Below are 9,934 nucleotides of genomic sequence, written 5' to 3'. Positions count from 1 at the left end.
TTTATAAATCTTATTTATTCTTCAGGAGCCGTATGCGTAGATCTGATCCGATAAAAAGATGGCGAGATTCTCAATATCTGGAGGCGATGACGGAGAAGGATCAAGCAACCATCAACCCCGCAAGCGACAACGACTTCCTTCCATCGATGAAGATGAAGAAACCGCCGGAAGTTCCGGTGAAGAAGACGAAGAAGAAGATGACCGTCTGATTGAATCCACGAGCGATGACAGCGATCGTGAAGTGGTGATAGAAGAGGCAACAACCAGACAGATCTCTTCGAGCAGAGATTCTTCTCTTTCCGTAACGCTTTTGGATCCAGATGTTCTCGATTGCCCTATTTGCTGCGAGCCCCTCAAGCTTCCCATCTTTCAGGTTTTCTTCCTTCTCATTTCGTTTCTGATTCTCTTGTGTAATTGTAATAACTCTTTTGTTCTGTGTTTTAGTGTGATAATGGTCATCTAGCTTGTTCTGTGTGCTGCACCAAAGTCAGGAACATATGTCCCTCCTGCACGTTACCCGTTGGTTACATTCGCTGCAGGGCCATGGAGAAGGTCATAGAAACATCTAGAGTCTCTTGTCCTTACGCCAAGTACGGGTGTAAGGAGAAAATGTTATATGGTAATAAATTTAGCCACGAGAAGCTTTGTGTTTTCGCCCCGTGTTCCTGCCCCGTACTTGACTGCGACTACACTGGCTATTACAAGGATCTCAACACCCACGTACGTGCTAAACACAAAGACGAGGTGGTTCCTTTTGTGTGGGACGTTTCTATAACCATTAGATTGGATAAGACCACAATCCTTCAGGAAGAAAACGATGGGGAAGTGATGGTAGTTCAAGTTTTCAGGGGTTTGCACGTTGTGTATGTCGTTGTGAGCTGTATTGCTCCTTCGGCACGGGAAGTGGGAAACTTCTCATACTATCTGGTGACTGTACCTTTAGCCGTTGATGGCTCGCTTGTGCAGCGATCCATGATGAAGAACATTCAGAAATTGAGGAATGAACAACCAGAAGATGGTTTCATGGTGATTCCTTCCTATATGCTGTCTGGTAGTTCGCGGATTTTACTTGGCCGTGGCCGGGCTTATGGTCATGCCTGAGGTTGCGGAAAGAATTGAATTTGTTATTTCGTTCTCTCACATTTTAGGTGTATATATGATTTGGTCTGTGAACTTAACCTTTGAGGCAGCATAATGGTTTTCTGTGATTTAAGAATCGTTGTCTTAGGATTTATTTTAGGGAATGATCATTATGAAATACAAAATTTGTGGCCGTAATAGTATTTGCGAGATTCCACACTAAATACAAACCGGCCTAACCGGGATTGAGATACCAACTACGGTAAATTAATGCAAAAGTAAATTAGCTTCGACTGAAAAATTTAACTATATACTGAACTGAAATTATCCGATCCAAGTTTTAAATATGTCATATCTCCTATATTTTAATCGAGGATCTTTTCTCAGTTTTGTAAGAATTAAAAAAAGATCTCATCCTATGTGGTACTTTTTTCAAATCCTATTTCAAAGAATTCTAGAGCACTTTGTATAAACTATAGTCTAAAAATTATATTTTCTAGCATTACATTTGTCGCATATATTTTTTCTTAAATAAAATCTACGAAATTATCTAATGTGACTAAAATATATATACGACAATTAATAATCTTAAATGCTCTCTCCGTTCCCTTTTATATAACATTTTAGAGTTTTCATTTTGTTCTGTTTTACATGTCATTTACTGAAATCTAGACAAAAAATGATAAAGAACGACTTTTTTTTACGGGAAAATTGACATTTAAATCCCAAACTTACCAAACTAAGCCAAAATAAACCCAAACTCTTAAACAAGCCATTTAAATTCTCAATTATTATGGTAACACAAACAAATCCCTAACTATTGTTGACCAAGCCAAAAAAGACACGAGTTTAGTTACACGTTAAATCATCATTAACAGACGTTAACCACAAAACGACGTGTTTTAATCTATTCAAGAATCCCTAATCTGTCGTGAGTTTCGTCTCTAAAAATCTCTAATTTCACTTTTCTTCATCATCTCTCTCAGAACCATTCATCAATCTTCTTCTTACCTCTCACGTCTCACCCGAAACCTTGAAAAAGATGAGGATTAAACTAAAACCGAGGCAAAAAAATAATTCTGAAGCGGAAACAAGTCGTGTCGAAGATACTAGAGAGGAAGAGGCTATGGTGGAAGAGGCTAGGGTTGAAGAGACTAGTGTCGAAGGAGATATAATCAGAGAGACTATGGTGGAAGATGTTAGAAACAAAGATACTGGGATGGAATACAATAGAGAAGAAGGTACTACTATCGAAGTTGATGCAGCTGGAGATGTATCTGAAGATGATTGTGAGGCCATCGTGGATGATGCAACTGATGAGTTAGATGAGGATGTTGGAGTAAATGGAATCAGTGTCGAAGAAGAAGATTGCCCAAATTTAGAAGTTCTCTTTGGAGATATGGCTCGAGAACAAGAAGAGGCGAGTGATGCAGATAGTGGCGACGATATTTGGGATGACAGCAATATTCCTGATCCATTGTCATCAGACGATGATGAAGAAGCAGCGGAGCGTAAAGAAATGCGTGCAAATACAATAGATAGTGAAGAGCTTCTCTTTCTGGGAAAGACATTCGGATGTGCTGCAGATTTCAAAGTTGCTCTACTACGGTATTCTCTAAGAACTAGATATGACATTAAGCTATACAAGTCGTCAGCTCAGAAGCTTGGTGCAAAATGTTCTGACATGGAATCAGAGTGCCCGTGGAGAGTATATTGCTCATACGAGAGAAGAAAACACAAAATGCAAATCAAAGTGTATGTGAATGAGCATATATGTTTAAGGTCAGGTTACTCTAAGATGTTGAAAAGGTCATCAATTGCAATGCTTTTTGAAGAGAGATTAAGGTTGAACCCGAAATTTAGCAAAAAGGAAATGGCTGAGGAGATAAAAAGGGAGTACAACTTGATTGTCACTGAGGAGCAATGCGCAAAGGCCAAGAGCAAACTTTATCGGGAAAGGAAAGCTAGCCATGAAGTACATTTCTCTCGCATATGGGATTATGAGGCAGAGTTAAGGAGAAGTAATCCATATTCGACAGTGGTGATTGAGACTATTCCAGGGGTAACTCCGACTAGCAAGCAAAGGTTTGATCGGTTTTACGTTTGTTTTACATCACAAAGGGAAACTTGGATTCAGAGTTGTAGGCCAATAATAGGATTAGATGGTGCTTTTCTGAAGTGGGATATTAAAGGCCATCTATTAGCTGCTATAGGAAGAGATGGAGATAATAGAATAGTCCCAATCGCATGGGCTGTGGTTGAGGTTGAGAATAATATCAATTGGGAATGGTTTGTGAAGCTTTTAAAGTCAGATTTAGGATTGAATAATGGTGCTACAACAACAATAATTTCAGATAAGCAAAAGGTCAGTCATTTTATTATCAAGTAAGCATATAGTTTGCTCTTAACTAATTTATTTTGCTTCTTGTCTAGGGCTTGTTGAATGCTGTAAAAGAGGAGCTTCCAGAGGCTGAACATCGGATGTGTTCAAGACACATTCTTGCCAACTGGAAAAGAGACAGTAAAGATCCACGGCTAGAAAGGATTTTCTGGAAAATAGCACGAGCCTACACAGAAGGAGATTACAAAGACCAGTTAAAAGCTCTCAAGGCTTATAATCCAGGTGCGCATGATACTCTTCTCAGAACAAACCCTTCAGCATGGTCTAGGGCTTTCTTCAAAATAGGATCGTGTTGTAGTGACAACCTCAACAATCTCAGTGAGTCTTTCAATAAGACTATTCGAGAAGCAAGAAAAAAACCTTTGCTTGAAATGTTAGAAGATATAAGGAGGCAGTGCATGGTTCGTAATGCGAAAAGAGCTTTGGTTGCTTCACGGTTAAAGACCAAATTTACAAAACGAGCACATGCTGAGATTGAACAGACTAAAGAAAAGTCAAAGGTTTGCAAAAGGTACATGGCTTGTGGAAATCTTCATGAGGTAGACGATCACGATGTTGCTTATACTGTGGACATGGATTCTCACACTTGCGGATGTATAAAATGGCAGTTGACAGGCATACCATGTATTCATGCTTCATGTGTGATAATGGAGAAAAGGTTAAGGTTTGATGACTTTGTATCTAAGTTTTACACTGCAAACATGTGGCGGATTACTTATTCTCGAGGTATCAGACCTGTACAAGGGATGAAGTTGTGGCCTAGGCTTAACAGGCTACCCGTGTTACCACCACCCTATAGATTAGGAAACCGGGGCAGACCAAGTAACTACGCGAGGAAGAAAGGACAGAATGAGTCTTCTTCGTCACAACAAACTAAGCTATCCCGAGACAGGCGTGTGATGACATGTTCTAACTGTCTTCAAGAAGGTCACACCAAAACCAAATGTCCAAATGAAACTGTTGAGAGACCTCCAAAGAGACCAAGAGGTCGACCAAGACTTAATTTTGAGGTATGACCAAGACTTAAGTTTGATGGTTATACATTGTTTTGTTTAACATAATAACAACGTGTTCTTTTTGTAGGGAGAACCTTCACAAGGAGTGTCTCAAGGACAATCTGAAGGAATGTCTCAAGGACAATCACAGCTACCCTGAATTGTTTGGAGTTTAAAGCCTCAGTCTAATGCTTTTTTTAATCGTTGTTCCTGCTGGATTGTTTTGTCTCGGATGGGTGGTGTTTTTTTTTTCTTATTTCGACTAGAGTTTAAAATGATATATGCATAACAACTTCATGGTTTTTTTTCCTTTTCAGTTTCTCTGCAATGTTAGTAATCGTAAGAGTTGTTCTTTGATGACCTTGTTCTATGTTTACTTTTCTTTAGTATGTGATAGCATTAGATTAAAAGTTAAAACTGTTATAGAATAAAAGAGGGAACACACACGTTGCTGTTTTGCATACAAAATCCAAACAAAAAAATCAAAGAGAAACAAATAAAGAGCACACACACATATACATAGATATCACCGATATTGAAGTGCATACATGCATATATATATATATATATATGCACACACTTGCAGTGTACGTGATTTTATTTAGAATCTCCCAAAGGAGGAACAGCAGGGTTCTTCTTCTTCTTCTTTGCAAAATACTTGTTTCTGTTTCCTTTGTTACTATCAAGTATTTGATCCAGTGTATGATACTCCTTCGCCATCTTCCTCATCAGCTCTTTCCTCCTCTCTTCCTCTCCATTTTCCTTTTCTTTTGTTTCCTTGACGCTCACAGGTTTGGTCATTGCTGCTGCACTCTTCATGCAGCATCAGCTTCCGCTTTAGCCATCTCTGACATGTCTTACGCATCTCGGCGTTCAAAGTAGCCATAGTCACCTCTGTTTCTGACTCTCTCTCCTTCGACTTCCTCACTCTGTTTTCGTTTCCAGCTTCAAGCTTCTTCAATACATCCATGAACTTTTTTTTCTGTTATGAATTGTGTCATTGTCTCGCTGTCTTGTCTTTGTAAGCTTAATGAAAACATGCTTTAATCCACGTTCTCTCTGAAACTCATGACAGATTGAGGATTTTAGAATAGATTAAAACACGTCGTTTTGTGGTTAAACGTCTGTTAATGACAATTTAACGTTTGATTAAATTAATGTCTTTTTTGGCTTGGTCAACGATAGTTAGGGATTTTTTTGTGTTAGCATAATGGTCGAGAGTTTAAATGGCATGTTTAAGAGTTCAGGTTTGTTTTGGCTTATTTTGGTGAGTTTGGGATTTAAATGTCAATTTTCCCCTTTTTTTTACCCTTTGACTTTGATCAGCCGTAATGATGAGATAGAGCAAAATAATAAATACACAAGGTTAGAATAGGTTTTATGTTAGTCTCCTAAATATGCGTGAAAACTTGTAAAACGTCATTTAAATTAGACCAGAGGGAGTAATAAAGATTGGATAACAATTTGTATATGTTCTATCATTTTTGTTTAATTTTTATTATTAAAATAAATTACACAATTACATTAATCATATAATAAAAATTAGATTTTTATATGTTGTATTTTGAATTTTTCAAAACGAGTATAAATTACTAAAATTGTTAAAAGTCTCATATAAACTTTTGTGGTCAAGGTTTAAATATTTTTCTATATTAGGATACAACGATTATAAAACCGTATGAAAAAATAATTTCATTTTAATAGGTTTATATATATATATATATATTTCATATCATTTAAATTAAACTATACATCGTATGAAAATACATACTAATTTCTTTTCTATTAAAAGGGAAATATTTTAAATAATTAACCTTAATTTTATAAACTATTAACAAGTTTGCCATTATGATGATGTGTCATTACTAAATTTTCTCTTAGCCCACATTTGAAACAATAATTTATTTACTAAACATATTACGTAAATTGCCACTGGTACCATTAACATGCATTATAGTATATCGTCGACTTAAGAATATAAAACATGCATATCTTAACCGTGGACCTCTCATCATATTTATTTACATTTCGACTAAAGAATATAACTTAACTGTGAACCCCTCATCGTATTTATTTACATGTATATGTATTGTCAAATAACGACATACAGAAAATGTAAAGGACTTTTACAATGATTTTTTTTGAACAACTGAAATTTCCATTAGCAAAATATAAAAGGTTTAGGGCTCAGCCCAATACAAGCCCGACAAAGGGGAGATACAGCCCAAAGAGAAGCCCAAGACAGATGAAGGATTACGCAAGACTGTCTTGCAGAGATCATCTGCTAGACCTTTGATGTCAGCGACGACACCAAAGATCTCTTTTTGTGCGAGCTTGCTATTTAGAGCTCTGACGAGCGTTTGGTTGTCCGAGAAAACGATGAAGTCTTCAAGTCCGATGGAGATTGCATGTCGAAGGCTTGATTTGCAGGCGAGAGCTTTAGCCATCAGGGGGGAGCTAACAGAGTTCCTTATTTCCGATCCTTTGCAGATCGTGACCTTCTGATCTCGGAAGATCCAGCATAGTCCCGATTGTAGAGAATCTTTGTTCCATGAGGCGTCGGTGAAGCAGCAGGGAGAGTTCTCTTGGTCCGGGTCTAAGATATGCGTGATTGAAGCTGTTGATTGCTTTGATTGGGTTTGCGAGATTGTATTCTGCGCCTGAATCCATTCCCAAGCATTTTTGATGATACGGAGAGCGATGTCTTCCACTGTCGAGCTCTTCCCTTCAAAGACAAGCTGATTGCGCGAGATCCAGATTTGTCAGCACGCCCAGGGGAGTATGGTCGTTGAAACACCTGAGGGAGGTAGACAGGGGTTCCTTCTGAACTCTATTAAGATAGACTTAAAGCTTTGAAATGTAGCTAGGTGAGCTACGTTAGCTAGAGGTAACAGCGACCATACTTTCTTTGCAAAAGTACATGAGAAGAAGATGTGCATCGTTGATTCATGTTCGCCACATCTTGGGCAGGTTACTGCAGCAGTAATTCCACGGCGTTGGAGGTTCACTCCAATTGGGAGAGCTCTGTGGAGAATGGACCAGATAAAAACTTTGAGCTTTGGAGAGCATTGTGTGGACCACACGTCTTTGTACCAGTCTATAGCGGAGGAGCTTGATGTGTGTGTACTTCGCTGAGCGCTTGAAGTCATGGCTGAGGGATATCCAAATTTAGTTGAATAAATACGGGACGTTAGTGGTTGCCAGATGAAGGCGTCCTCCACTCCCAATTGACTATGTTACAAGCAGCGAATTATACTCGTCAGTTCAGGTAATAGCTCATTGATTCTCTTTACATTCCATTGTAGATCTCTTGTGAGAAGGTCTGATACACGGAGATCTCTAGCATCTTCTGTTATCGGTCCATAGGGTTTAAAATCTTCTGAGAGGGAAATCCAGGAATCTTGCCAAACTTTAGTAGTTAACCCGTTTCTGATTGCTTTTCCCAGGTTCTGCTTGAGGAGGTCTCTGCCATGGAGGATGCTTCTCCATCCAAGGGAGCAAGAAGCTGAGGGTTCTACTTCAAGGAAGGCTCCCTTGTGACAGTATTTGCCTGTGAGCGTTCTGGCTAGGAGACATGATGGAACAGTTATAATACGCCAGGCTACCTTCGCTAGGAGAGCTTGATTGAAAATCTGGATGTCTCTGAAGCCGAGCCCCCCTTCAGCCTTTGGCAATGTCAGGTTTGCCCACAAAATCCAACAGAGCTTTTTCTTTTCATCGTTTCCATCCCACAAGAATCTAGTTAGCTCAGCTTGTATTCTTTTACATAAACTGATAGGGAGTTGGAAACATGACATAGAGTAGGAGGGTACTGCTGTGAGGACAGCCTTGACCATTGTCATTCTTCCGGCCTTTGAGAGATGTCTCGTGGACCATCTCTGCGCTCTCTAGCGGATTCTATCGACTATGGAGGTGAAGAGGTCTTTTTTCGCCCACCGAAATGTTCTGGTAAGCCCAGATACTTCCCCACACCTCCCTCTTTAGATATAGCGAGAATTGATTTAGCAGAGTCTTTCATATCAGTGGGTGTCTTAGAAGAGAAATTTATCGAGGATTTCGTACTGTTAATCTTCTGACCCGAGGCTTTCTCGTATTCCTGTAGGATACCTTTGAGATTAGAGCACGACGTGGGAGTGGAGTAGCTGAAAAACATAGTATCATCTGCAAAAAGCAGATGATTTAGGCGGGGGCTCCCCTTGCAACACGCACTCCCGGAAGGAGTCCACTTCTCTCAGCATCTCTGCATAAGCCGGTAAGTACCTCTCCACATAGTATAAAGATGTAGGGTGAGATAGGGTCCCCATGACGAATTCCTCTTTGTGGCGTTACTGAACCATAGGCTGTCTCATTTATTAGGAAGGAGTAGGAAACTGTGGTAATACATTGCATCACTAGGTTGATTAGCTTCTCATGAAAGCATAGCCTCTGTAGAACCTGTGAAACAAACGCCCATTCAACCCTATCGTATGCCTTACTCATGTCGGTTTTAACCGCCATTGGGCATTTCTTTTCCGCAGATGATGTCTTTAGGTAATGGAGCAGTTCGTGGGTGATGAGAACGTTGTCAGTGATAGCTCTGCCCGGAATGAATGCTGACTGGTTCTCAGAGATGATGGCGCCGAGCACTGGCTTCAAGCGGAGTGAGAGGAGCTTTGAAATGATCTTATAAAAGACATTACACAAAGCTATGGATCGGTAATACGCAACTCTCTTTGCTCCTATTTTTTTAGGGATGAGCCTCACATGAGTTACATTCATAGTTGCATGAAGGATTTCTGAAGAGAAGAAGCTCTTGATCTCAGAGACGATGGCTGATCCAACCGTTTCCCAGTTTGAATGGAAAAAGCTGGCTGAGAAGCCATCGGGATCAGGTGCTTTATCTGCATGAATGGCAAACAGTTCTCTCTTGACTTCATCATAAGTAGGTTCTTTGATGAGCTCTAAGTTCATTTGGTGTGAAACGCAGGGAGTGAGGGCTCTTTCTACCGTAGCAACTCCTTCAAAATTCCCAGCAGTGAAGAGGGTTTCGTAGTACTGCGAGATAACTTTAGCTATTTTTTCTTCCTCATGCCAAGGTACTCCTAAATCATCTTCCATTACTGTGAGTTTGTTCCTTGCTCATCTAACCTTTGTTACTGCATGAAAGAAACCAGTGTTGGAGTCACCCAAGGAGAGCCATAGGAGACGGCTCCTCTGCTGCCAGAAGGCTTCTTCTGCCTTATAGGCTTTTAGGAGTTTTAGATTGATCTCCTGGATGATACTTTCACTGAGGTTAGCATCCGTACTTGACATTGCAGACTCTAGTTGTAGCTTGAGAGAAGATATCTCTTTTTGACTGTTTATTTGGGTTTCTCTGCTCCACTTGGATATGGCTTTGCTACAAAGGGACAATTGAGCTTCCACTGTAAGGTGAGAGAAGTTGGACCAGATATCGGCAATTAGTTTCATCACTTCTTCA

The 9,934-nt window shown here is 39.7% G+C and overlaps 2 protein-coding genes across 2 annotated transcripts; both read left to right on the top strand.

Annotated features, from left to right (window-relative positions):
- LOC130497419 (E3 ubiquitin-protein ligase SINA-like 10) lies at window positions 1-1,278 on the top strand. Its single transcript, XM_056990189.1, has 2 exons — window positions 1-373; window positions 445-1,278. The coding sequence occupies exons 1-2, from the start codon at window positions 59-61 to the stop codon at window positions 1,099-1,101; spliced, it is 972 nt and encodes a 323-aa protein (XP_056846169.1). The 5' UTR covers window positions 1-58; the 3' UTR covers window positions 1,102-1,278.
- A 765-nt stretch (window positions 1,279-2,043) lies between these two features.
- Window positions 2,044-4,778, top strand: LOC108851275 (uncharacterized). Its single transcript, XM_018624682.2, has 3 exons — window positions 2,044-3,445; window positions 3,514-4,491; window positions 4,565-4,778. Exons 1-3 carry the CDS (start codon window positions 2,123-2,125, stop codon window positions 4,634-4,636), a joined length of 2,373 nt encoding a protein of 790 aa, XP_018480184.1. The 5' UTR covers window positions 2,044-2,122; the 3' UTR covers window positions 4,637-4,778.
- The last annotated feature ends 5,156 nt before the right edge of the window (window positions 4,779-9,934 follow it).

The sequence above is a fragment of the Raphanus sativus genome, chromosome 7, assembly GCF_000801105.2.
Source record: "Raphanus sativus cultivar WK10039 chromosome 7, ASM80110v3, whole genome shotgun sequence".
Taxonomy (NCBI): domain Eukaryota; kingdom Viridiplantae; phylum Streptophyta; class Magnoliopsida; order Brassicales; family Brassicaceae; genus Raphanus; species Raphanus sativus.
This window is presented reverse-complemented; position numbering and strand designations above follow the sequence as displayed.